Source organism: Gopherus flavomarginatus, chromosome 3, assembly GCF_025201925.1.
Source record: "Gopherus flavomarginatus isolate rGopFla2 chromosome 3, rGopFla2.mat.asm, whole genome shotgun sequence".
NCBI classification, from domain to species: Eukaryota; Metazoa; Chordata; order Testudines; family Testudinidae; genus Gopherus; species Gopherus flavomarginatus.
In genome coordinates this window covers 21,575,536-21,602,969 of record NC_066619.1, presented here as the reverse complement: position 1 = coordinate 21,602,969, position 27,434 = coordinate 21,575,536, and the positions used below count along the sequence as shown (strand labels likewise).

The window sequence follows — 27,434 nt, the reverse complement described above, 5'->3', positions numbered from 1 at the left end:
ACCCCTTCCAGGCAAAGCAAACGCATGTCTTCCTAATGCAAGAAGGCGGCGGGCGGGCTGACACAGAAGGATCTTGACAGGGAGGAAAGAGGAGGCAGAGAGAGGCGAGCCCACTCCAGCTAGTGCTCAGGCACTTTCAGCAGGGGAAGGGAACCCTTTTCCCCGGGCATCTGCAGACTAAGGGAATGTATTTAGTTCACACAAACATGGCTGCTGCCTTTCGAGCTGCAAACCGGGTGTTGTGTCCATGTAAGTTGCCAGCTGCATTTGAAGCGTTGCCGGGATGCCCTGGGCTGAATGAAGCGCGCTGTGGACATTGCAGCCTGCCCCAGGGCTCCGCTAGCGGGCGGGCCGGGGGCTCTCCTGCCGCTCGCTGCACTTGCTGGCTCCCCGGGAGGGGTCGGGCTTGGGAGAGCCGGGATGTTTTCTTGCACGTCCCTGACCCCCCCAAACCCTCCATTCCTGGGGGGCGGGAAGTGACCCTCGCCGCTGCATTGCTAAGGGAGCAGCAATTCCGAGGGGGCTTTGTGCAGGAGGCAGATTAACGCCTGGCTGCGTTACATAAACAAAGGGTTTTCGCACGGAGCGCGGCCGGCAGTGCGGAGCATGTGCCCGCTCCCCCCGGGTGGGAAACTCCCGGGGGGGCAGGGACGGAGGAGCATTTCTGGAGCAAAGTCTCCCCCCTTGAGTCCCGGGCGGAGGATGGTCTGAGCGCAGAGAGGACAAGAGAAGATTTAACTTCTCCCACATGCTGCCCACTTTAGACCTATGTCCCGGGTAGCCCGGGCGGTGCTGGCACTAGCGGCCCCTCTCCAGGGCCATGTAACACTTCCTTGTGCTGAGTGCAAGCAGAGGGCACGAGAAGAACCCCCCCCCCCGGGGGGGGCTCTGTAGCCGGGACAGTGTTGCGCAACGCGCCCTTTCAATGAAAAGCGTTTGCATAACGCTACGTGATTAGCAGCAGCAGCAGGAGCGCGGGGGTGCTGGTGCGTCCTGCTGCAGCGAGGTAGTTAGTGGCCTGCAGCGGGAGCCCCTGTCGTGCAGTAGGTGATGCTGGGTGCTGGTGGCAGCTGGAGCCCAGGGACAGTGCGTCCTGGTGGGGCAGGGCCGGTTTCTTTGGAGGCAGCACTGGGGCATCGTGCCCCGATTCAGCAAGTGCCTCCTACTGAGGGCTTCACCCGTGCAGTAAGTGGCCTGGCCAGTGCTGTGGCACCCAGAGCCAGGGCCCCAGTTCAGTGCAAATCTTTCAAGCTTCTGCTTTCCTTTGTCTCTCCCATTTTTCGTGTTGTTTGTCTTTGTAGATTGTAGGCATCTTCTGTCTCTTTACATAGTGCAAGGCACCTTGGGGGCGCTTAATCCATTCTGGTCAAGCATGCTGCCCTTGCACCAAAACCCGTCTCTGGTGCCCGGGATCAGCAGCGCTCTCTACAAGCTGTTACAGGCGGGTAATCAGTGTTGTGTGCTCTGTCTTGGTGCAGTAAGTGTCTCTGGAAGCCAGGGAGGGAGTCAGATTTTGCCATCAGTTACAGCCATCAACCTCAATCAGTGGGCTTCTACCATTAAGTCAAGTCTGGCCCTACTTCTGTACTAACTGTTTGCAGGGAAATCGGAACTTCTGCAGGCAGACGCAATTACAGCTTTGGCAACACCAGTGTAAAAGCAAACCCACTTCATGGGAGACTGGGAATCAAGTCTATCATAACTGGGCCTTGCAGACACAGGTTTTTTATCAGAGAGCACTTAGATGAGTATCTTGCCTTTATGCAGTGGTGTGGTAGCCACGTTGGGCCCAGGCTATCAGAGAGCTAATATATTTTATTGTACCAACTTCTGTTGGTGACCTGAAGAGCTCTGTGTGGCTTGAAAGCTTGTCTCTCTCACTGGCAGAAGTTGGTTCAATAAAATATATTACTTTACCTACCTTGACTCTCTAATATCTTGTCTTTATTCATTCTGTCACGTATAAGGTGACCAGATGTCCCGATTTTATAGGGACAGTCCTGATTTTTAGGTCTTTTTCTTATATAGGCTCCTGTTACCCACCCCGTCCCGATTTTTCACATTTGCTGTCTGGTCACCCTAGTCACAAAGTAGAGAGCTCTTTGGTGCACTGACAATCCTTTCTGTTCCTATTGCAAGCCATGGTGGTTGGGAGAGTTTGTTTAGCTGCCTTAACACTTGGGTATAGGTGTCTCTGATTTTTGCATCAGAAATAGATTTTTGGTTTTAAAAAGCCAGAAACTCAAACAGTTGAAGAACTACAAAAATTATTTTATAAAATAGATCAGTTCTCAAAGTGCATGGACAGTGTATTATTTTGGAAAGGATTCAAAAATTCACATAGACTGAACGTGAATGATGAGACCTTTCTAACTCCCCAAAAAACAGACCCTCCCCACTTAACTTTCCCCGCCACTCGCCATACCCCCAGAAAATTCCTGTGTCATTAGATTGACTTGCTGTCCTCTAAAACTATGCAGTATGCTAGTCCTTAATCAGCTGCCTTCAGCGGTAGAACCACCAGGATTTGTTGCTGTACAATAGCAATTATTATTATTTATTCCGTTATTTTCACTTATAAAATGTAGCCACTTTGGACATCTTCAGAATTTAATTTAAAAGGTCATTTGTTATATTTATGATATTAAATCAATTTAAAAGGAAACATGCCCCTCCCAACAGACTACAGCCTGTGAAAAGAGATGAGACTTGTGCCATGCCTTTATGATCAACAAACTTGGCTCTGTCAAGCCAGTGGGGAAGGGACCGCCCTTGAAAACATTCTGTTACCAACCACCTGCCATATAAATTTGGGGACGAATGGCACTCCCCAGCTTTCCTGGTAGTCTTTGCTTATGGGAAAGGAAAGAAGTGGTCTCTCGGGTTGTCAGGAAACATGCCATGTAGACTGAGATATGTGAAAGTCACTTCTATGGAGTTGGTCCCCCAAACATTTTAGAATTTAACTCATACAAATAAGATGAGACACAGAGTGCAGCAGTTCAGTTGTGGAGATGAATAAAAAAGGGCTGAGCTGGGCATGTAAAACTTCATAGATATTAAATCCAGAAGGCTCCATTAGATAATTTAGTTGGACCTCCTGTATAATGCAGGCTGTAGACTTTCATCCAGTTACTCCTACAATGAGCCCAATAGGTTAGGTTTGACTAAAGTTCAATTGGGTCATTGATTTTAGTATTTAACCCTAAATCTGCCTCTTTTTTGTTACAAAGATGGAATTTGAATCCCCTTTTCCCTCTCAGCTTTGATTGAAAAGGGTTTAGTATAGAAAATGTTAGTAATTATTGAGCACTAGGCCTGTTGGTTGTGAAACAGAACAAGTCCCTCACTACACATACTTTGTGTGTATCTTTTTTCCAGTGTCCATGTACGTGAATGGAGATTATGGTAGGAAATTGATTCAAGTGGTACTATTAAAGAAAAAAGTTTAAATAAAAATCCCTGAATTAAAGTAACTGAGATGTACAACCAAAAAAAAGCAAGATTATTCTCTGCTGAGAAGAAAACTATTGTAAACCCTAGGCAAAACATGGGACTGCTGAAATGCCTTTTTCTCAAGATTCCTTGGCTTTTGTGGTCTGTCTTTATCCTTAACATGGTTATTTGCATATTGTGGGAAATGTTTTATTAAGATTATGTGGTCTCTGAGTTTTTGCCCCTTATTTCTCACCAGGGCTCTGTGAAAAATAACATACAGAACAGTGACTAACATTTTAAGTAAATACTAACAGTGGTTTAAATATAATTAGCAGAGCACTTTTTATTTTTGTTTTAAAAGTACATCTATAGGTTTTTTTTTCTGAAATGTTGCTGAGTCAGTATAACAATGTATGCCCAGACAGTCTAACAGTTTTTTAAAAGGAAGAATGCAATATAATTGATGAGGAATATGGTTTAAGATAACTTGAGTGTGCAGATGTATGGTTTTATTTTATTGGGTGCACGTTGAGTGAGGAAGTGGTAGTATGTATATGTAGATCTAAAAGAGCTACTTAGAATATTGGGAATAAGAAATACAGCAAACAAAATTCTTTAGAGATAAAAATGTCTAGCTGGATTATTTGGTCATGTGAGAGGTGATTGACATACACAACTATTGTTGTATTCTGTTTGACTTACAAAGTTTTAATCTAATTGAAGAGGAATGTGAAGCCTTAGCATTCATTTTTACCTACTAAAAAAGGAATTTGCAGGTATCTAGCTTGGCATTTCAAAATGTGGGTTTTTTCCCATCTCTGGAACCTGGTTCAATAATATACTTTTTTTCCTTCTCTTAAAAACATTTTGTTGTAAATTATTACTCATTGAAAAATTAACAAGATTGTGCTTTAGAAAAAAACTTCAGATGCTGAAAAGTTGTGAATAGTTTTTACAGTTTGTAAAGCAAATGTACTGTAGACTGTGGCTTAGAATGTGAAATCTTTTTATATAGTCTTGTAAGTGGGGGACCCTTTTCTATTCTCCATTGCAGTGTAAGCAATGGTAAACATGGAATGTGTGATACAGTTGTGATATGTTAATATGGCAACATGTTATGGAGGCATTTCTGCATTTGTGTATGCTGTGAAAGTAATTGTGTGTGCATATTCAAGGGCAGAAGTGGCCTCTTAAAATTTTATTGTGCCCTAGCTCTGAAGGATAAAATGTTTATGGTGTTTTGAAAATTTAAATAAGAAAACCTGTGTAAACATAACATTAAGCTTGAATGGCTTAAATCACAAAAGATATGTGAAGTAGAGTTCCACTAGCGGTGTTGTGCATCCAGTGTATTCTGTGGGAAATCCCTTATGAAACAGAGAAATAAATATACAAAACACACATTTAACCAGTGAAACAATGAGTTATACATATTTACAATGCAGCTGAAAGCTTCACTTTTGCACTGTATAGTATAATGTTGACTGTACTATACAAACTTTATAAATCTAGTAAATTAAGATTTTCAGAGAAGGAGAATAGACAATCCTTCAGGCAGGGAAAGTGCTTAAATCACCTCAGTCCCTTAGATCACAACCTTTTAACCCACTATTAATATTTAGAGTGTCTAAGTGCTTAAACCACTAATAACCCCCATTAACAAGTGTAGTCTTCTTATCCATCTCTGCCTTTGGGTTGGGCAAAGTCTGGCTGAGACTAGAGCCATGGAGTGATGGGAAGAATCGAGTGAAAGCAGTGAGAGAGGTGGCTGCCTAGAGTGAAGTTAAAGAACCCTGGTTGAACTGGCCCTGAACTGATCCTATGGAATTGCTGGTTCAGTCTGTTGCAGCACAGGGTCAAACTCGGACCAACCCAGGGCTCAAAAACATTAAGCTACATTGCAGCAAATGTTTAAAAGCCCTGAAATTCAGGGGCTCATTTTTAAATGTTTTTTAATCCATATAATATTTATATATGGATGAGTGTATTTTAATGTTTTGTAAATTTAGTGCTTGTGAAAGGTTCTGGCAGCAGCTTGACAGTCTTGGTAACTGAAGTCATTTGTCCATAGAATAGTTACAATATTGCAGTTTTCACTGTGCCTCCACTCTGAGCTGAAGGTACTTCACTTCCTTTCATGCTGAAGTGGTGTCTCTTGCAGCATTGCCAGCCCCAAGTGTTCAAAACTCACGCGTCAGGCCCTAAAAATCACGAGATTGACTTTAAAATGATAAGATGTTACAACAAAAATAAGTTTTGGTTCTTTGCTTCCTGGTTTTTGAGCCTTTTAGGCACACTCAGGTCATGTTTTCCAGCTTTTCTCTGCAACCACGAGGGCTAGACACTCACCCTTTTAAAAAATGGTATGAAATCCATGATTTTTCCTTAAATCGCTTGGCTCAGGAGATGGGGCTTGAAAAGAAATGCCAACTATCAGGAGACCACCAAGCACATTTAAAGAAATATTGGGGGAAGGCAGCATACGTCTCATAAACAGAATCCTCTGCCCAGTAATAAACTAATAATACATTTTAACCTTCTCTCCAGTCACAAAAAGCAGCAGCTGCAGTCAAGTGAGAGTCCAAATACAATGGAGAGGTCAGTCAACAGCAGCAGCAGCCACACGAACAAAAAGCACAGAGCCTCAAATTCAGCCTGAAAAGAGGTAAGGACTTGTTCCCGGGCCTCATCTGTGCTGACAGCAAATGAAGTATGTGTGTGTCCTACATGTAATTGCTCTCTCTCTCTCTCCAAAATGGTATTGCTTTACTTTACAGTGCTCTGGTTTTAAAGCATTACAATCGTCTCACTGTTTCCTTGTGCTTCCCCCATTTGTACGTCTGTATCCATCTGTTGTCCCTGTCAGATATTTAGATATTAAGCTCTTTGGGGCTGAGGTCATCTTTTTGTTCTGTGTTTTGTACGGCATCTAGGACAAGGGTGTCTTCATGACCAGGGCTTCAAGGCGCTATTTGAATATAGATAACAAAAATATTTACCCTTATGCCCTGTTACATCTTGTGGAGTGTTTAGTAGGGTGGAGGGGAGAAAGGAGCAGGGATAAACAGTGGTTAAGATTTTTTGAAGTAGTCAATGGGATTTAGGCCAGTATCTTTCATTTGAAAGTTAGTGTCTAAATCCCTGAGACTGTTTTGAAAATCTCAACCAGCCATCCTGAAGCTTAACTATTTGTATTTTAAGAAGATAATATATAATAGGGTGAGATAGCAGCTTAATAATGCAGTTATTGCATAATTTGAGACACCATTTAGTACACTCTTGTTAGTAATAATTAGTGCCTTTCATCCAAGGATCTCAAAGGACTTTGCAAACAAATGCACCTGTGAGGTGTTTGCAGATATGGAAACGGCAGAAAGGGGAAGAGAGGCTCCTCGTCTCAGACTGTATAAAAGAGCCAAATCCTATGGATCTCAGACCCTGTACAAAGTCCAAATGCTCAGATTTCCCATTCTAAACTTGTTAGTTACCCTAACTGTCCTTCGTCTGATGCAGGATCTTTGATGGACCCTATTCCAGTAGTAGGCAGGACTAGCAGGGTGAAGCTCTGGCACTCCACTGTTCCAAGTGGGAGGGTAGGGTGCAACAGAGCTAGAACACTTGCTCCAGCAGGGAGTTTCCCTCTGATAGGGGATGTCATAAACAGATAGCTAAGGGTTAATGTCTCTTACACCTGGAAAGAAGTACCTGAAACACCTGACCAGAGGACCAATCAGGAAACCAGACTTTTTCAGATCTGGGTGAAGGGAAGTTTGTGTGTGAGTCCTTTGTTTTTTGTTCTTCTGCCTATCTCCCTCTCGGCTATGGGAAGGATTTCTCTATTTCCTGCTTTCTAATCTTCTGTTTCCAAGTTGTGAGTACAAAGATAGGTTTGTTTTTTTGTATTTACATGTATGTAGTTGCTGCAGTGTTTTGAATTGTATTCTTTTTGAATAAGGCTGTTTATTCATATTTCTTTTAAGCAATTGACCCTGTATTTGTCACCTTAATACAGAGAGACCATTTTTATGTATTTTTCTTTCTTTTTACATAAAGCTTTCTTTTTAAGACCTGTTGGAGTTTTTCTTTAGTGGGGAACTCCAGGGAATTGAGTCTGTGCTCACTAGGGAATTGGTGGGAGGAAGAAGTCAAGGGGAAATCTGTGTGTGTTAGATTTACTAGCCTGACTTTGCATTCCCTCTGGGTGAGGGGGGAAGAGAGATTAGCTCTTGGTACTTCTGTTTTCCAAGGCTGGGAACGGGGAGGGTAGAATCCCTCTGTTTAGATTCACGGAGTTTGCTTCTGTGTGTCTCTCCAGGAACACCTGGAGGGGAGGAAGGGAAAAGATTTATTTCCCTTTGTTGTGAGACTCAAGGGATTTGGGTCTTGGGGTCCCCAGGGAAGGTTTGGGGGGACCAGAGTGCCCCAAAACACTCTAATTTTTCCAAATCTGGGACTAGGTTATGATAGGGGAATTCTCTGCTGGCCATTTGCTCCCAGTTTTTGGTCTATCTGTGCCCTCTAAGGTGCACAACAGGGCCGGAGCGGAGTCAAGAACCCAGGATTTTCATAAACAGGGATTAATGCCTCGGCGTGTGGACTGGCTCTTCATTTCAGAAAGTAGTTAGAGATGGAGAAGATATACAGGGCTAGGACATCTTATCTAGCTCACCCCCTGTCTGGACAGGGTTGTTCCCGATAGTGTAATATGTTTTCTGGTGAACCTAAAATGTGCAGTTGGCATTTAGCTGAGGTACAGAAACTTGTGGTGTTTATTGTTAAAGGATGTATACTGGAAAGTTACTTCAGCTTTGGGATGCAAAATACTTGATTTTAAAAGGCCACATGTAGGTGTGAGTTTGCTGGCTCTAATGCATGTTGAGCATAAATAGAAAGCACTTGCTGATTCGGCACATAGTGTTTTGTCACGTGTCTCAGGGCCAGATTCTTATAACCTTATTCTTGTTGAGTAGAAACATACACCTTGAATAGCCCCGTTGATCTCAATGGGATGAAGTAAGGGACTGCTAAATGTGAATAAGGATATCAGCATTTAACTCCTGATGATTAGTTTTTTAACATGATCCTCAGTTTGCACAAAGATCAGGGGGTCAGGCTGATTAGCCTGCAGTTGTAAAAGGTGGCAGCTGATTACAGGGCTAAATAGAAATAGATTTCCAACTATTTTTTTTTCTTTTAATAGGAAAACTAAAACAGGAATCTTGATGTTAAACATGGGTGGCCCAGAAACACTGAGAGATGTCCATGATTTCCTACTTAGGCTTTTCCTAGATAAGGACCTGATGACGCTTCCAGTACAAAAGTAAGAAACACTTGGTTCACATAGCGTGTTAGTATGTGAGTGTTGTTGTAGGCTATATACTTGGACATCAAAAAATCCTTCCAGCTGGCTGCAGTACTTTAGGCCAAGAACTCTATACTGACTGTCTCATGTGAACTTGGTAATGAGAAATTATATTGCAGTCCTCCAGAAACTGGGGGCTACAGGATGAGACCTTTAACCTGTGATCACAACTCTTTGTTTACTGCCAACTGGCAAATTTATTCACATGAATTAGATTAAATGGTATTATAAAACAATACAAAACAAGCCATGCATAGAATGAGACTGAACATTATTAGTTTGCTGCGTTTTGGAGGCTGGTGGTGGGCTGGATGATTCTTTTGTTGTTTTTAAGATGCCGGAGGGGAGGTGATGGGGGATATGTTACTAACTCACCCTGCTTTTGAACATTTCAGTAAGCTGGCACCATTTATTGCCAAACGTCGCACACCGAAAATCCAAGAACAATATAGCAAGATTGGAGGAGGGTCGCCAATTAAAAAGTGGACTGTAACACAGGGAGAAGGCATGGTGAAACTGCTGGATGAAATGTCTCCTCACACTGGTACTTATACCCTTCCTTACAGTTGTTTAGGAGATTGTTCTGTTTGTGCTAGTGGGTGTGTGCAGGGGGAGAAGACTGGGCCATGGGTGGTCATGCCTATTGGGAAGAGCAGGAGTCAGGCCTAGTGGGCAGAGCTAATCCAAGGGTCAGGGCCAGAGGCTGAAACCAGCAGCCACACCAGGAGTCAGAGCCAGAACCAGGAACTAAGAGCCAAGCTAGGGGTCAGAGCTGGGATCGGGAGCTAGGGTCAGGGTGAGGAAGCTGGAACTAGGTGAGGTAGCACAGATTGAGCAGGAGCAAGGCAAGGAAACAAGGCAGGAATGGGTTTAGGAGCCAGGCAAGAGCAAGATGAGGAGCAGCAGACAGCAGGAGGGTCACACCTATGGGCATGAACGCATTGAGCAGCCAGAGAGTTGCTGCTGGGTTTAAAAGCCAGTCATTTGCCCTTCCTGACCAATCAGGTGGTGCAATCAGATAACCAGCTGCAGGCCTCTTGTGCTTGTTGGGTTGCCAGGAGACAGACTCTGCTGCAGGCCCTGATCCCTGACAGAGTGTGTGTGTTTAATATATAAAGATACGACTCCTGACACAAAACACTTACTAAGTTAGACATATGCAGTGGATGGAGCATTTGTTGTGTGTGTGAGAGAGATCATGACTCCATCTAGTGGCTTCTTTGAGTAGCTATAACTTCCTAGTAAAAGTCTCACAGCTTCGATTATCTTCAGTCTGGATCCTTTAAACTGTTCTTGAATCTAATTGTCAGTCGTGGCTAAAAGGCTTAATGCAAACTCGGCTTGATCTTATTACAGTCATTAGAGAAAGGAGGTGGCACAGAAAGATGCTGTTTCACAGTTTAATTCTGCAGTACTAAGCAAGATTACTGCTGTCAGCACCACCCCAGGACATGAGGGACCCTCCCTTGAAGCTAGAGCAATAGATAAGGCCTAACGGTTTGGTTTGGACGGCATCCACAAGATACAGTATATACAGTCTTTGTACGTTCTCCTTCAGCTAGGGTAATGTTTGAAAATGGGAGAAAATTGTTATTCCATGTAAATGTCTGTCTCCCCCCAAATCCTAGGGCTTCTGTCAGCTTAGCCACTCAGCTTTATCAAGAGAAATCCATATCAAGGAGAGGTGACTCTTGTTGCGATTAACTCCCACACAAACTAACATAGGTTTTACCAATAGTGGTTTTTCAACCTGTCCAAACCTTCACTGTTGAGCACTCTTAAATCCTCACTGACTTCAGCTAAATTCATACAAGTCATGTTTAAACCATTTTTAGAGTGTTCTTGCAGGAGTCTGCACCAGTGTCCCAGCGTGCTCCACTCACCACTAGTTGGGCTTATCCTCCTGGATGCTCTGGGGATTAGCTCATGAGATCAACACACCGTCACTGGTCTCTCTCTGGTCTGCAGCCCCTCTCTTGCTCCTCCTTCTCGTGACTTGGCCTTCCAGCTGGGTCACTCCGTGTTTCCCCCCCTTCTGGGAGGTACAGTCTTTCAAACCCTCTGTCACTCCCACAGTGACCCAGGCAATCTTCCAGTTCACAGCCCCATCAGTGCCTAAAGTGTCCCTTCCGCCACAGGCATAACACTGCCCTGCTTGGGCTTCTGCCCTCCCTACCCTGGGGCCTCTCTTCTTGCCCTAGCCTCTCTGGCCCTTGCTCACCCCTTGGAGGCTCTTGAGCAAGTAGTACTGTTCTTCAGCTAATTGCCTCATATAGTGCCTTCCGCTCTTGCTGCTGGTTCTCTAGAATCTGCCCCATCAGGGCCTGTACCCCGCTTTGTTGCTTGTCAGCCCCCTTCATAGGGAGCAGCAGCCCTGTGGTCCAGCCTGGGAAGGTACACCTGCCTTCTGCAAAGACAGCCTCCATACATGGTGGCTCCATTGTCCCTTTGCCTCAAGTGTCTCTCATCTAGCCTTTCCTGCTCCCCTTGTATCACAGGCAGCTGTCTAAACAGCTTCTCAGTGTCTCACACTCTCCTTGTATCGGGGGGCGACCATCATTGCTCACATTCTCCACCAGCTGAGTCACAGAGTCCAATCACTGCAAGCGGCGCCTCCTGCTGGCTGTCTTAGGAATTAGCATTGTCAGTCATGTGCTCTTCCTCCGGTGGTGTCTTGCCCCATTTTGTCTTGCTCTACTGCTCTGCTCACTCCTGGATCATCAGCTTTCTCTTCATGCCTTGGCTCTCCAGCCAGGTAACTAAAGTCCTTCTCTTCCAGGTATTTCAGTCTTTCCAGACCTGGTGTCTCCAATGCCTTTTGCCACATTCCAGTGGCTGGAAGGGGAACCCAGGCCCACCCACCAAACTGGGTTCCAGCCAGGGGCCCTATAACAAGCAGCCACAGTCCTTATGCATTCCTGCTCTTTGCTGCTGTTTCTCTGGACTTCTTCCTACATATCAGGCTCCCGCACCATTTGCCAACCTCCAACTCCCTCCATGCAGGGAGTGACTGAAGCTTTTCATAGCCCCTGCAGCAAGCCATCTGGCTTTATATAGGCTTCCTGCACAGGTGAGTCTGTCCTTATTTAGCCATCTCCAGCTTAAATCTCCCCTGCTTGCAACCTATTTAGCTGATTGGGCCCAGCTGGCCTAACTCAGCTCTTGCAGGGCTAGTGTGGGGAGTCTACTCCATCACAACCAGTTTAACTGAATCGGTTTAAAATCAGATTTGAGTTAAACTAGTGCAAGTTTGTGTGTGTGTAGATTAAGCCTGGACTTCTGCGTGTTCGTCTCACGCTGGTCACAGTGAGCAGCTGTTGGAAATTTGAAACATTTGTACCCCTCCTGGATTTTTGTGAGGATAATAGAACTATGGCACATACGGTGCTGTAAGCCAAGAATTTTTCTGCATGAACTTTATGCTATGATTGGAATATGCTTGTCTGGCAGCATGGGGAAGCCAATTTCTCTCTGTGTCAATAGAATAGGTTCGGCAGTGCCAGGCTTTTCCTGTATCCCTCGCCTCTTGAGGGAATGCCCTGAAAAGGCACAATAGTTCTGCCTTGTGCCCATTGTCACTGGGGATTAAGTACAGGATGCTTGGCCACAGTTGTCTTCAGGATTGGTTCCTTTTTAGTTCCTTGTCATCTCTAGTCATACCCATTTGGTAGTTACCAAAAAGCAATGATCATCTGATGGCTGCTCTATTTGAAATGAGCCACAGGGCTCACCGTAGTTCTAAGTAAGCCAGTCTCTGCAGCATGTTTTGCTCCCTTTGGATAGTCGGCAGACAGGCTAAAGACTAACTTGATGGGGCAGAGTGAGGAAGATTGTTCTGGCTTCCATAGAGTACCTTTGCTGTGGATTAATGCCAGAAGTCCTTTCCCAGTTCTGTTAACCTGATATTACAAGCATTAAAAGTTATCGGGAGAACTACAAAAGCAAGACAAAGTCAGTCTGTGTTTTTGGCCCATGAGGAGAGCTTCTGTTCAGCCCCATAACTTAACTGTGGTTTGAGTCAACAAACACTTGTTTTCTGCCCATTTCCTTGGCATTGGAATCAGCTGCTGAGTCAGTTGGCATGTCATGGAACCCATTTCTGTGTCTGGAAAGATTACATATACTTTTGACTCCACGTTATTCACGATTCTTTGTATTTTAGGGCCCACTAAAACTTGGGTAGTTGAGGCTTAGATATGAAAGTTGTAAAGAATTTGAAACTAGGAAGCAAAAAGTTGCAATCTTAAAAGGTAATCATGCTGAAGCCAAAATGGCCTCTACTTTCTTACACCACCGCTGACTCTCAAGTTTATTTTGTGTGGATTGTATTCAACCCTTTCTTTCAGACACTGTAGTGTGACTCCATTGAAACTAAAATCCTTGCAAGTGTAGCCAAAGAATAAACTTTGTCCAGAGCTTGGGCTCAGAAATTACACCCTGCTATAGCAGCAAATGCAGTAGTTTATTTTTTGTATAAAAGTAGTTTCTAAATAGGTCAGGTTTGCAACAGATCCTGAAACTGATGGTTTTAGGGAGCTTTATCTATTCTTCTCAGAGTGTATCACTCCCTCTTACTTTACAATGTGGTCACCAAAAGAAAGCCACCCTGTCTTTATCTATTTGTGCAGCCTTTACATCTGACTTGGTATCCATTATTTAGAGATGTACTTTACTGCCTAGACAGTAGCTGCAATTTTAGAAGTAGGGCGGGCTAACAATTTGTTGTTAAAGGTGACCTTGGAGAATTTAGTGAGGCCAAATACATCACTGCATTGCTTCAAAATAGCTAGAAAAGCCAAAAGTGCACCTTCACCAAGAGCTGTAACGTTTCTGGAGTGCTTTTCAGAGTTCTGAAATTTCATTACGCTTGGTCTGCACTTAAAAAGTTTTACTAGCATAACTGTGTTGCTGAGAGGTGTGATATTGATATGGTTATGCTGGTAAAAGCCCAAGTGTAGGTACAGCTGTACTAGTATAGTGCACTTTATACTAATTTGTCTTATTTTACTTTGCCAAACAAGGATAAGATATGCCAAAACAAGCACTCTTATACTGGTACAACTGTGTCTCCGCTGGTATGGGGAGGAGGAGGTAGGGCTGGGGTGGGCAAACTTTTTGACCTGAGGGCCACATTGGGGTTGTGAAATGGTATGGAGGGCTGGGTAGGGAAGGCTGTGCCTCTCCAAACAGCCTGGCCCCCGCCCCCTCCCACTTCCCGCTACCTGACTGCCCCTCTCAGAACTCCCAACCCATCCAACTCCCCCCACTCGTTGTCCCCTGACCACCACCTCCCTGACCCCTATCCACATCCCTGCATCAGACAGGCCCCCTGGGACTCCCACCCACTCTCCAACCCCTCCTCCCTGTCCCCTGACAGCTCCCTCCTGGGACCCCCGCCCCTAACCGCCCCCTGGGACCCTACCCCCTATCCAACCGCCCCTCCCCCCAGCCTCTTTCAGACTGTGGCCCTGTGAACATGGACGGAGGACTCAGGAGGAACAGGGGCAGCGGCGTAGCTGGAGAGAAACAGCGGTTTCCCCTTTAAAGCACCGCTTCTCTCTGGATGGCTGTGCAGCCACCTGGTGCTGCTCCTGAGTCTTCTGGCCTGCGCTCACCGCGCTTCTGCTGCTCGCACCTTACACCTGCTCCCCTGAGGCTGCAGGTGAGCCTCCCTCCCTCATCTCCCCTGCCTCTTCCCCCCACCCCCAGGGGAGTTCGCGGGTGCTGAGCTGCCCAGTGGCGCAGTGAGCTGAGGCTGCAGGGGAGTGGAACAGCAAGGGAGGGGTCAGGGGCTAGCCTCCCCATCCGGGAGCTCAGCATGTGGCCCGCAGTCCGTACTTTGCCCACCTCTGGGGTAGGGGATGTGGGGTGATGACACTTCAACTATTCCAGCGTAGTTAAAGTGGCAACATTTTTAAGTGTAGACAAAACTTTACCCTAATCTGAGTCTTCCTAATGTTGTGAATGTAAGTTATGGTAAAAAAACAAAAAAGGCAGTTTTTTAAAGCAGTACACATGTTTTGGAGTGTTTTCACAACCTAAACTTTCAAATGTAAGTAGCAATTTTGGGTGCCAAAATTGAAACACCTTAAAATCTTTGGATGATACCTTACAGGGGCCTGATTTTCAGAGGGTGGATGCTTAGCACTTTCTTAAAATTAGGCCCTTTTAAGGCATTTCAGGTTTGGGACCCAGAAAAATCAAGGCAACCCTAAACCACCAGACACTTGGAAAATTTAGACCTTGAGCATTCTGAATTCCTGTTGCTTACTTAAGACTTGACTGTCAAACACATAAGAACAGGAGTAATTTTACATATGCAGGAATATAATGAGACTACTTATGTGTGTAAAGCAGGGGTGAAAGTAAGGCAGTACGGGCCGGTACGGTGTATAGGTAAAAAGTGGCTGCCGGTACTGGCCCCTACCCCTTACCGTACTGGTAAGTTTTCAGTTTTACTTTCACCCCTGGTATAAAAATACTTACATACATGTTTGCAAGATCAGGGCCTTGATTGGTCAGAATAATGCTGGCTTTTTTATCAGAGCTGAAATATCTTTGTTTAACATATATGAATTGTTAGTAGAGACAATAACTGGGCTGTATAGCTGCTACAAAATTTATATTTCTTTATCTCCTGTTTGTCTGTACTGTTTTCCCAGTTCAGCAATAACTTTTCCCAAATCTTTTTGTTTCTGTTCCCTTTAAACTGTTGCTGTTTGAAGACATAGCTCAGTGTGTCTTAACAGAGGTTGTTTGAGTCCTTCCTTTAGAGTTGGATTTGGCAGCATCCTTTGCATTGTTGTTTTGATTACAGTCATTTTGGGTTTGATTACCAGACTGGTAGCACAAAGTTATGATCTGATAGTTCAAAGGACATTTTGCATTTTTCTATTCTCCAGCTTTTATCTTTAAAGTATCAGCATATAGTCTTTTCCAGGAGCAGAAACGTGGATTATAGGAAAGCACATGTAGTCTCTGCTTTAGGGGTTCTGGGTCACCAGCGATCTAGTTCTAAAATTATAATTAATAGTTTTTTTTGGAGGAAGCAGCTGTATTGGGATAGATCCCTGGTCTTAAAATGTATCCAGATTTTGATGAGCAGCCTTGGTTGATCCCAGTGCTCCTCAGAGTTCAGCTAGGAGCAGCAGTAGCAGACCTCAGTAACTCTTTAAATGCATAAAGAAAGGACTTGACTAACCATGGGGAAGACAATATTGCTTTAACGTAGGGAAAAGCACAGTGGGGATCATGGGAACTGCTTATATTATTTTGACTGTACTATGTTTTATCTTTTGATCATAGGCAGTGGGGGAGAGGATGTGTATATATTCTTATTTACTATTTGTATTGTGATAGCCCCTAAGAGTCTCAGGATCCTAGTGTGATAGGTACTGTACATACACAGACTAAAAGAATGGGCCCAGCCCCAAAGAGTTTACCATCTAAGTAAATAACACATTCCCTGATCCTTTAAGCTTTTTGTTCTTCCCACAGCAAGCAGGGAACCTTAAGAAAATCACAACTTGTAAGACATGTAAAGAATTGCCAGCTTTTTTATTTTTAATTAGAAATGTGCATTTTTACAATATACTTCAATACCAGGAGGTCCGTTGATAGTGAATCTTACACCAGAGCACTGGAAGTGATTGCCAGAAGCTGGGACTGGATGACAGGGGGATAGATCACTTGATAAATTGCCCTGTTCTATTCGTTCTCTCTGAAGTACCTGGCACTGGCCACTGCTGGAAGACAGGATACTGGTCTGGATGGACCATTGGTCTGACCCAGGAAATTGATTCTTATGAAGTTGATTCCTCTATTGATGTGCTTGTGTGATCTGCATTAAGCTGTTTGGTATGTTTCTCCAGACATGCTCACATTCCTTAACCCAATCGTTTGGAATACAAGAATTCTATTCCCATTCAGCTAACTGCTTGTAGGAAGACAGCTGTGTTACAATTCTTGTATTTTAAAGTGACTGGTTCCCATCTGGCATGAGCCAGGTTGATCATTTCCTTTTAACTTAGTTGAACATGCCTTCTTGATACTGCACCAATGTCAAAAATGTAACATGTCATTGTACTCTGTCTCGTGCTGGCCTGTAGAATACATTTAAATGATCTCTGTGTTTGGAGGGGAGGGAGCATTTTACAGATTAATGCTGCTACTGTCAGGGCTAGAATCTTCAGCAACTAAAATATATACATTTCCAAAAATCTGATTCACAGCTCATGGTAAGCCTCTAGCATATAGAGTCTAGCATACAATCATTATTTCTCCACAGCCTAATTTATCACAAACCAGGAAGAGACTTTCAGCATCTTGTAAACATCGTGATTGTCATTTTGGCTGTTGTTAAGTCAGGGAGAGTGTATTCCTGAGGAGGCTGGGCTGTAGCTGGTCAGAAGGGGATTTTAAAATCAGAGCGTTTGCAGATAAAGTGATCAATTGCTATTTCTTTTTCTCTTTCTGCTGGCAGCTCCTCACAAATACTATATTGGATTTCGGTATGTCCATCCTCTGACAGAAGAAGCAATTGAAGAGATGGAGAAAGATGGCGTTGAAAGGGCTATTGCATTCACACAGTATCCGCAGTACAGCTGTTCTACCACGGGTGAGTGTGTCTGCGAAAGTGCAGTAAAAGAGGAAGATAAACAGCATATAGACAAATGTATCCGAACAGCTGAGAGTCCAAGCGCAAGAGGCTTATGAAAGCATGTGGGAACTTTGGGATGTGAATGAAAACCCAGCCTGCCCTCCCCAAAACCAGCTTTCTGGTTGGCCTGCTTTAAGTTTCCCAATTATAAGTAGAAGCCTGTTCTCTAACAATAAGGAATTTTAAATGTATAGGCCTTGTTAGACCTCCATGCCTCACAACATCCCTATGAGGGGTTATACCAATTTTACAGATAGGTAAACTGAAGCACAGCACCATAAAAGGGCACTTTCCTGAAGTTACATAAGTGAGTTGCATAGCCAGAAATGGAACCCAGGAGTCCTGACTCATAGTCACCTGCTCTAACCATTAGACCCACTGTCAGTGCCAACGAAATCAGAAACCTATAAAACAGGAGTATGTGCATGTTCTAGAGGTATATATTTCCACCCCTTCCCCTGGCCCTAGGACAGGTGATAATTCTTTGTGTACATTTCAGTGTAAAGCAGGGACCCACCCTCCCCATACAAGATAACACACTTTTGGGTTTTCTGTAGCACACAGTGATGCTTAGTATAATGCTCCCTTAATAGCTCCTGAAAATAACTTTGCTTTAGTTGAGGATTAGCTTGGCAGGTAGAAAAGGTCTATTAGTTATATAGACTTCATGAGGTAAATGTTTTTTTCTACACTTGTGCTCTCCATTCTGATTTGCAATGTAATGTATTTGATACCAAGTCCTTAAAATAGTGAAATGGCTGGTTGTAAAATTCTTTTTGTCTGGCAGCAGCCACAGTTCTGATGAATGTATAGCTAAAGCTCCTGCTAATCTCCTAATTTTGTGCATTTCAGGAAGCAGCCTAAATGCCATTTATCGCTACTATAATAAAAAGGGGGAGAAGCCAAAGATGAAATGGAGCATTATTGACAGGTGGCCCACACATCCCCTTCTCATTCAGGTATGGAGTTTGTATGCAAACCATTGTGGCTGTCAGGAAAACTATCTCGTTGCTTGTCAATTGAGCAGATTCGACATGGAGTTATTGAGTGTACGTCTCCACAGCAAGTGAGTCTCAGAGACCAGGTCAGCTGACTTGAGCTCCTGCAGTAGGGCTAAAAATAGCTGTGGAGACATTCAGGCTGGGGCTGAAGCCCAAGCTCTGAAACCTGGCAAGAGCATCTCAGAGTCTGGGTTCCAGCCCAAGCCTGGACATCTACACTGCTATTTTTAGCTTTGCGGTACAAGCCCCATGAGCCCAAGTTAGCTGACCCAGGCTCTGAGACTCGCGGCATGGGGTTATTTTTTTGCTGTGTGGACGTACCCCACGAGACCACTTGTCTTAAAGGGACACAAACTTGTTCCCTGATTTAGATTGTTTCAAAATTTTAAAAACCTCAGAACAAAAGGAATATTTCTATTTTATGTTGTATTTCATAATGTAAAATATATATCCTGTGTGCTCGGTCTGAAATTATTGGAGGCAGTGTTAGTTCAGGATTAATGTAGGGAAGCTTGCATTGCTTCCATAGACCTCCATGTAATCAGTGCTAGTAATGTCACCCTGAGTCCACAGCCTAAGGGGTTCGATTATCCTCCCATTGAAGTTCACAGTAGACTTCTCATTGACTTCAGTGGGAACAGAATCAGGACTCCCTTCGAAAAGTAGTGAGGAAGAGGGGGGAAACAGTAATGTACTTGACTGAGAGAGGAGCCCTTTTTTTTTTTTTTTAAGTTTAAAGAGGTGGAGTGTATGTGCTGGGCTTTAATAATAGCGCTAATGTGGTTTTGTATTATTCTAAAGCCCTTGTCTGGCATCAGAGAGGTGGGTAATGCTGGCCATAGCCGTAGCTGTGGCAGAAACACTTAACAGCAGCCACATTCTGCTCCTTCTTTCCTGGGAAGATGTTAGTGGCTGCTTTTTCTGGGGAGAGACAGAAGGAGATGCCAGGGAAGTGTGAAAAGCAGAGGTGGGAGCTTTTCTTCTTCTTCTGCCTTTGACTTTTGCATTTTCACGCTGGTCTCTGACTGACTAGTGCAAGTGACTGAGGGGAGACCAAGGGAGAACAGTAGTTCTTGGTACTTGCGCGTGCCGTTCACTTCTTTCACTGAGATGTCTCAGCAGAGTTCAGGAATCCGCTGCATGATCAAATAATCTACCAAATGCTGCTCTCCATTAGATGGATTGCACACAAATACAGCTGCGTTTTGTAAGCTAACCAGCATGCATTTCTCCATGCCCAAGGGAGCCTGTAAGTGAAGGGCTGGCTCAGCCTCTGATTGTATCATTTAACAGAAATTAAAGTTTAATTTTTTGTAATGTTTTTATCCTATCTTTGATGGTGGTGTTGCAACGTGTCTAGTAGGGAGCTGCAGACAGTCACGGCAAACCGTTTTTTTTCCTTCTGGCAGCCCCATGTGCAAGTTGTTAAGTCAGCTTCTTTTCCTTTCTGTATGTTTCCTTGCCACCTGGCTAAGTTCTGATCTCAGTCACTGCTGTGACAGTAAGGTCAGAATCATTCCCTAGTCTGCCATGTGGGGAAACGAGACTTTGGTTTTCAGGTCTTGGTTAACTGAAACCATCTGTCTCCCCATGTTCTGTCCTATCAGTTGACCTCGTATAAGGAACTCGTTCTGTCAGCCCACAGATTTAAATGTCAGGTTGGGGGCAGAGCATTCTGAAAGAGGGGAACCTGATCTCCCTATAGGCCCATCAAAGCCCAAGTTTGTCCTCCTTTAGGTCATGCATTTTACACAGCGGGCTTCTGTTAGTGAAAGCAGCTTGACTGAGGGTATGTGGGCGGACACTGGTTCAATTTGCTGTAATATCTTAACTTGTGTCCTGTACCTGAAGTCCAGGTAGCTGACCCAAAGCTCATTGGAGCCTATCAATGGACTGCACCGGTTTTTGATTTAGGCACTGTAATTCATTATTTACTGAACATTTTATTGTACACACTATTGATCAAACTCCCACTGGCATGCTACTGAAAAAAGAATCTCTGCTGTCTCGTCAGAAGTTCTTATGGTGAGCTAACGAAAAGCAGAGGGGTGCCTAGCCAATTTGTGCACATTATTTTCAGCAGATGGGTGCATCTCCTGTTACCGATCTTTACTCTTTTGCCTTCCTCTTACAGTGCTTTGCAGACCACATACAAAAGGAACTGGATCTGTTTCCACCTGAGAAAAGGAAAGATGTTGTCATTCTTTTCTCGGCTCACTCACTCCCAATGTCTGTAAGTAACATGAAGTCACCTCTGAAGTTGTTAAAGCTCCATCGCATGGGAGAGTCACATTATTGGTCTGATGGGTTGCATCTCAGGCAAAGCGAAGTTTTAAGTAGCCTGCAGCTTGTAGGCCATCAGGGTTAGACCAGACAAGGAACAAAACCTACTTCTTTGCCCATCGTTTCCACATGAGGATAATAGGGTGGGTGGGGGGAAATAATTGTTTTCTCACCTTTCAAAAAGAAATTACTCTCCCTGAAGCAGTGAGAGTAGAATCTTTGCACCTTTGGAATACACCAGCTAGAGTGGGAGATTTTAACACAGTGGGCTGGCAGTAACTAGCAACTTCAATACAGTGGCCTCTAACTTTTTTTTTGGGGGGGGGGGGAGGGGGAGGGGCGAGGAATGAAACAGTAGCATTGTACCACATAAATTGAGGCTGCAGAATCTATCTTCATTTGTGTGAAGAGGAACAATCAGGCGATGTGGTAAAGGACAATTTCATAATGAATTCTTCTGTAAAACTGCCTTATTCCATAAACACACATTTAAAATGCTTTCAATACTAATATTTCAGAGTGTCCCAGTTCAGACAAATTGTGTGCGTCATGGTTCACCTTCTAATAATGTCCACTGGGGTCTTTTTATTATTATTATAAGTTTAAAAAAAAACTCGTGGAATGTGTCACAGTCAACTGGTGTAATTCAAAACGGGGTTCTCTGTTCTGGAAGTCATTCCGTGCCAGTTAGGGTGAGATGCAGGCTACTGCTGTTTCAGAAGTACTGTATTAAAAGTAATCTTTGGTCCTTTCCTTTTGCTACTGCCTAGCCCTGGGAGACTTGTATTCTTGGAATATGCTGCCATCTAGTGGCTAACGGCAGAGGGAACAGTGGACATCAGCAGTATTATTTATTTATTTGTACGAAAGTAGCACTTAGAGTCCCAGCAGAGATCTGGGCCCCATTGTGCCAAGCACTGTAGAAGCACATGGTGAGGGACAGTTCCTCCTCTGAAGAGCTGAGAGTCTAAATAGATAAGACAGACAAAAGGTGGGAAAGCAAAGAGAGTCATGGAGAAGTTGAGGCCACGCATCAGGTGAGCAACTGAACCAGGGGTAGAACTATGACTCCTGACTTCCAAATGTTAATGTGCATTTTTCTTGCTTTTGTTTTTCCCCTACGGGTCTGCAAAGTTCCTACTTGCTCTTTTCAGAACTGTAAGGACACACATCTTGTTTTCTGCAGTAGTTGCTCCCCTTTTCCTGCATTGACTTCCCGGTTACCCATCCTTTGTTTTACTGTTTCACTTGAATGCCCATCAGCACTGCTCCTTGAATCAGCCAACAGGAGTCATGTTGAATGGCATGGAACGTTCCTCTTCTTCCCCTGTTTCATTCCCCAATGCGTTGCTGCCTCCACTGCTGTCCCAGACTTTGCTGGCAAGGGAAGAAATTTACACTGAATGCACTGTGAGTGGCCTGTCCCGTAGTGCAGAGTAATACCACTAGGGCACTGGGCACAATGAGGAGCTTTTCCCCAACATGTTTGTACTGCTGTTTCACTTGAATTGAAGAGAATATAAATAGTAAACATGAGCTTTCTCCAGTCTGAGGCCGGGGATAGGACTCGGTACTCCTCGGCTTTATTTCTAGGTCTGCTGCTGGCTCACTCTGTGACTTGGCCAAGTCACTTATGTTCTCTGTCCCTCAGTTTCCTCATCCATAAAATATTAAAGTATCTGTAAAATGTCAAACCCACAGAGGTATTATGAGGATTAAATATTTTTAAAATGCTTTGAGATCCTCTGTTGGAAGGCAATTACATTTATGCAATAAAGGAAGTCTGTGAAATGTGAGTTTGATACTAAAGTAATTGAAAAGAAACCATTTATGACTCCAGCTAGTGACTGAAAACACAAGCATGAAGTCTGTCAGGGAGGAGCATAGTCTTTGCAATGGCTAAGATAGGCCGATAACATGTCAGACTGAGAGTTTATAAGTCTCTTAAATTCTAAATTATCCAGTAAAATAATAGTAGTTACGTTCATTGTGGTATAGGTAACGGTTAACAGTTTCTGTTGCCTGCACAAACGTCTGCCATTGTGCGAGGCACAGCTGCTGCAGCCTGTTGCAGGGGATACATGCACTGTGCTCACGCATGGAGACTTTGCTTGCTTGCTTCCCTTCATTTAGAATGAGTGATTGAGACTGAATGTTTTTAGATGCTCTTTGCGCATGAGAAAACATAACATTCACGAAGAATGAAAGGTCAGTGTTTCTGTGCTGCAGGTAGTGAACCGTGGCGATCCATACCCTCAAGAGGTGGGAGCTACTGTCCAAAGAGTCATGGAGAAGCTCAACTTTTCCAACCCCTATAGGCTCGTGTGGCAGTCCAAGGTATGTGGTCAGAAGGAAGTTGTTAAAAGCCATCTGCAGCCCCTTAGTCATCAAAGTTTAGGATGATCTCTTCTCTCCCAACTTTATTACAGCCTCTTCCTCTCTCTCCTACTTTCTGGAAGTATCTGTGTTCCAATGGAATGGTGCTTTTTGTACCTGGGTGTTAGCTTCTGTATATATTTAACAGCCGCTTTAAGTTTTTGCCACTTTACAGAAGTTCTTGATGCATCATTCCCAAGTAAACTTCTGATAGCCCAGACATTCTCCAGTACTCCTCCTATGCTCATCCAGTGGTGGGGATTTTTCTCTGACTAGCAGCTGAAAGTGGGAAGCAAATAAACTATGATGAAGTCTGCTGAAATATTGCTTAGAGACCTTCCAAAAGATTGCTTATACGATTACATCCATTGTTAAGGACATGAGCCCAATCCAAATAGACTTCATTTTTTTTAAAGCAGGTAATGCAGAATGGGTTGATTTATATCTCTCTTTGCACATGATGTTTGTAAACTCCAACTGAAATGAAGGAACTTTAAGAAATGTTAGCCTCATCAGAATTATATAGTGTCAGTAATTTACGTTTATCAAATGTGTTACAGTTACGGAGGCAGAGTTGTTTTGTTCTAAAGCTAGGAAGCTGCAAGTAAAATATTGTGTTAACTCCACATCTGTACTTTTTGGATGTTAAAGGAACACCATCGGCTTATTTAGTCTTAAAAATGGAAAAATTCTTTAAAGGCAGGTAAATCCTGCTCAGTAGCTGTGGCGGGAGAGGGTTGGAATGAAAAACAAAGGATGCTTATTTTATTTGTAGTAATTTTTTAAAGTGCCCCTCTAAAAGCCAATCATCCACTCATATTTATATTAAACAACACACATTTTAAGTAAATGCAGTGTCATAGGATTCTGCTTGTTGTCAGGATGGATTGTCTGGAGGCCTAAACAGAGAGGCAGTGTCTCTTCATCAAAAAGTAATAGATGGAGAGGTGGACAAAGATACTGCTAAACATCATAAGATAAACAGACAAATTTGATTCTTCATTGAATAGATAAGAATATGTGTAGGTTAATTAAAGGACAACAGAAGATAATTATTGTAGAAATTAATTTATCAAGGCTTGAAGAAAGATTTTTTTCCTCCCACTTTCTTCTAGGTTGGCCCAATGCCCTGGCTGGGTCCTCAGACTGATGAAACTATTGAAGGACTCTGTAAAAGGGGAAAGAAGAACATTTTGTTGGTTCCAATAGCATTTACCAGTGACCACATTGAAACTCTCTATGAGCTGGATATTGAATATGCGCAAGTTTTAGCAAATGAGGTAAACATCACTTCAGGTCTCATAATTGCTTGGGCAATTCTGGTCCCAAATTTCTTTCCTCCTGTTTTTAGCTCCGATCTTATGATTAAATGTTGGTGTGGGATTTGCTGTTACACTGGTGTAAATCTGAGTTAATCTGAATTGGCTTCAGCGGTGTTGCTTTGAATTTTTATCAGTGTAGCTGAGAGCTGATTTTGACCCATTTTATTTTAACTGAGATAAATGGTTTATGTGATCAGTCAAGGTGTTTGGGGAACCTGTTATCAAAGTAAAATGTTATCTTCTCATTTTAGCTGTGCTGAAAAAATATTACTACATTTAATTCATTCATTTTAGGGCAGCCTCTAAATGATATAGAAAATGATGTTCTTCAAAAAAGATACTGGGGTATTATTTTTTCCATAACAGCTCTTTATTTTTCTCTGCTTTCTTGTTTTGGATTCAGTGTGGAGTTGAAAACATCAGAAGAGCAGAGTCTCTTAATGGAAATCCATTGTTCTCCAAGGTATCCGTATTGTTACTATAGCTTTAGTAAAAAATACAGCGTACCAGTCCTCTGGAAAGCGCTAGCAGATTGTTGGTTTCCTCCCATATTATTAAAACATTCTGAGTTTGACTATTAACATAGAATTCCCTATACTTTTTTCCTTTGTCACTGTGTTATTTTTTTAATTGATACTTATTTTGAACATTGTTTTAACAAAGAAAAGCCATTTTTCTCTTATCATTTTCAGTCACCTATTTATTGAGATTTCCAGAAAAGCAGAAATGTTCCTTTTTGGGGCCAATATTATGCCAATGAATTTTTAAAATCAAGGTCCCCATTGAAATCAAGGGGAAGTTATATTTAAAAAATTGGTGTCACGACACATCACTTGGTCTGACTGATTGTTGGTCTGGCTAACTTGTTAATTTGGTAACTTGTATGTTTTTTGCAAGTGGCTCACTCACTTCTGCTTTTTAATACTCTGTCTTTCAGGCACTGGCAGACTTGGTCTATTCACATATCCAGTCGAATGAAATCTGCTCCAAGCAGTTAACCCTCCGCTGTCCGCTTTGTGTGAATCCTGTCTGCAGGGAGGCAAAATCCTTCTTCACTAATCAACAGCTGTGACATGCAGCGTAGAAGAACAGACTTGATTTGTGCAGGGAAATCTCTTATGGTGCAACAATGCAGACATCAGAAATTGCACACAGATAACCAAACTCTTGCTTTCTGGTACACTCTTCTACCCCAGTGACTTCAGTGGGGTTGCAGTTTTGTAACAGAGATGAGAATTTGAAGTTTTTCTTTTTTTATTTGAGAGATGTGGGTGGAAGAGAAGGAAGGAAGGGCTTGATGCAGTGAGGTGCTGAGAGGTCTCAATTCCCCTGGGACTAATGAGCACTTCATAGCATAAGGCCCAAAAGTAAGCACTGAAAAACCTTTGATACAAACTGGCATCTAAAGCTCTTTGCAGGGAGTTCTTTATATGCACTAATGTCATGAATATATTCATTTCAGCCTTCCAGGTAGAGTGTACTATTTTTTTTCATTATTTTTTTTTTGCTACTGGTGCAGTATTGCTAACACAGTTACCAGTCATCTTCTCTTACAGATATATTTTCAGATATGTTTTGAATTCTGATTTTTAAAAAATATGTATATTTTTTAAAACATAGAAGATTATTTTGGTTTTCCTGGGAGAAAAGAGATTCTGCAAAAGCCCAGACAGGCTTTGCCCCATTTGAACAGTGGCATTGTAGAAGATTTGTTTACATTTTCTTGAAACTTTCTCATTGTCTGAAGGAAAATCTCTGTCTGTGGAGAGCATAAAGTGAAAGAAATGACCCAGGACTGAGTTATATTTTTGGAGCACACTCCACTTAAATGGAGTTCTAGATATATTTCAAACCTCGTTACTGTCAACAGCAAACACTGTAGCTGGTTGTAAGGGTTGGCTTATCCTTCAAGCCAAATGCTTTTCTCTTCTCCAAAGGACTTTCTCTGATTAAGCAAATTCAGAAAGTTGAACTGGCTCTTCTGAGGGTTTATAGATCTGCTCTGTGCTTTCCACTGCATCAGGACATTGTGGTATTTGTGGGATATCTATGGAGTTACATGGGCACAATCGATCCAGTTTAATTCATGTTGTCAATTAAAACCCCAGTGATATATTAGGAGTCATTTACATTGTGGTGGGTGTGCCAGATGAGGGGTGCAGAATACCTCTTATCCTAACAGCTGCTGTGGGTATAAATTCCCTAACCCAGAAACAGAGTTCTGCCCTATTACAGTCCCTGAGCTATTTTTAGGGCCTGATCCTGACCCATCTAAATCTCCATTGATATCATTCCGGCATTTGAATACACCAGGAATGCAGTCTAGTCCTAACTATTTAAATTATGGAGGTCTTATAAAATAAAGCAGTGGCCATTCAGCACAGTCTCAGCTGCTGGCCACTACCCAGCATTTCTCAGTTTTGGCTTGAAATACATTCAGAATGGAATTATCCTAGAGTCTGGATTAGCAGGCCCATCGTATAGGGGACATTCCCTCGAGGACTAGAAGAATCCATTATAAGTATTCTGTGGGAGAGCTCATTTATAGGCACTGGTCTAGCTATCAGCTTCATGAATACAAATATTTATCCTATATAATTAGCACCGAATACTGGAGGCTGTTTGCAAGTTGTTCTAACACGCAATGGTTGCTTAAATTGATGAATCAACTAATCATAAGATGTGAAGGGCAGGGGCTGTGATTATTAGACAGTTTTATTTGCTCAGATAATTGTACGATGCACATAGTTTGTGCTCCTGATCCTGCAGGGATAGGGTTGTTTAAGGATAACATAGGCCCCTGTTGCCATAAAACCTTGTTTTGCTCCATTTTATGTTGAAAGAGTTGACATTTAGGATGCTGGAGACATAAATTAACATAATTATCAGCCAGTGGGCTAGATACACTGGTATACGGAGATGGAAATTATACTTCCTGCCTCAGCGCCCCCCCCTCCTCCCCCCCGCCCTCTCTCTCTGCCTAATACTCTTCC

General features: G+C 43.1%; 1 protein-coding gene across 3 annotated transcripts; it reads left to right on the top strand.

Moving 5' to 3' along the window:
• On the top strand, positions 1-26,562 carry FECH (ferrochelatase). Of its 3 annotated transcripts, none has more exons than XM_050944746.1 (11): positions 1-249; positions 5,986-6,103; positions 8,639-8,758; positions 9,196-9,344; positions 17,283-17,417; positions 18,312-18,418; positions 20,595-20,693; positions 22,973-23,080; positions 24,235-24,399; positions 24,845-24,904; positions 25,379-26,562. In XM_050944746.1, exons 1-11 carry the CDS (start codon positions 186-188, stop codon positions 25,511-25,513), a joined length of 1,260 nt encoding a protein of 419 aa, XP_050800703.1. In that variant the 5' UTR covers positions 1-185; the 3' UTR covers positions 25,514-26,562. The 3 variants fall into 3 exon arrangements, with proteins under 3 accessions (XP_050800703.1, XP_050800704.1, XP_050800705.1); XM_050944747.1 differs by lacking the exon at positions 1-249 and adding an exon at positions 956-1,006; XM_050944748.1 differs by lacking the exon at positions 1-249 and adding an exon at positions 1,085-1,185.
• The last annotated feature ends 872 nt before the right edge of the window (positions 26,563-27,434 follow it).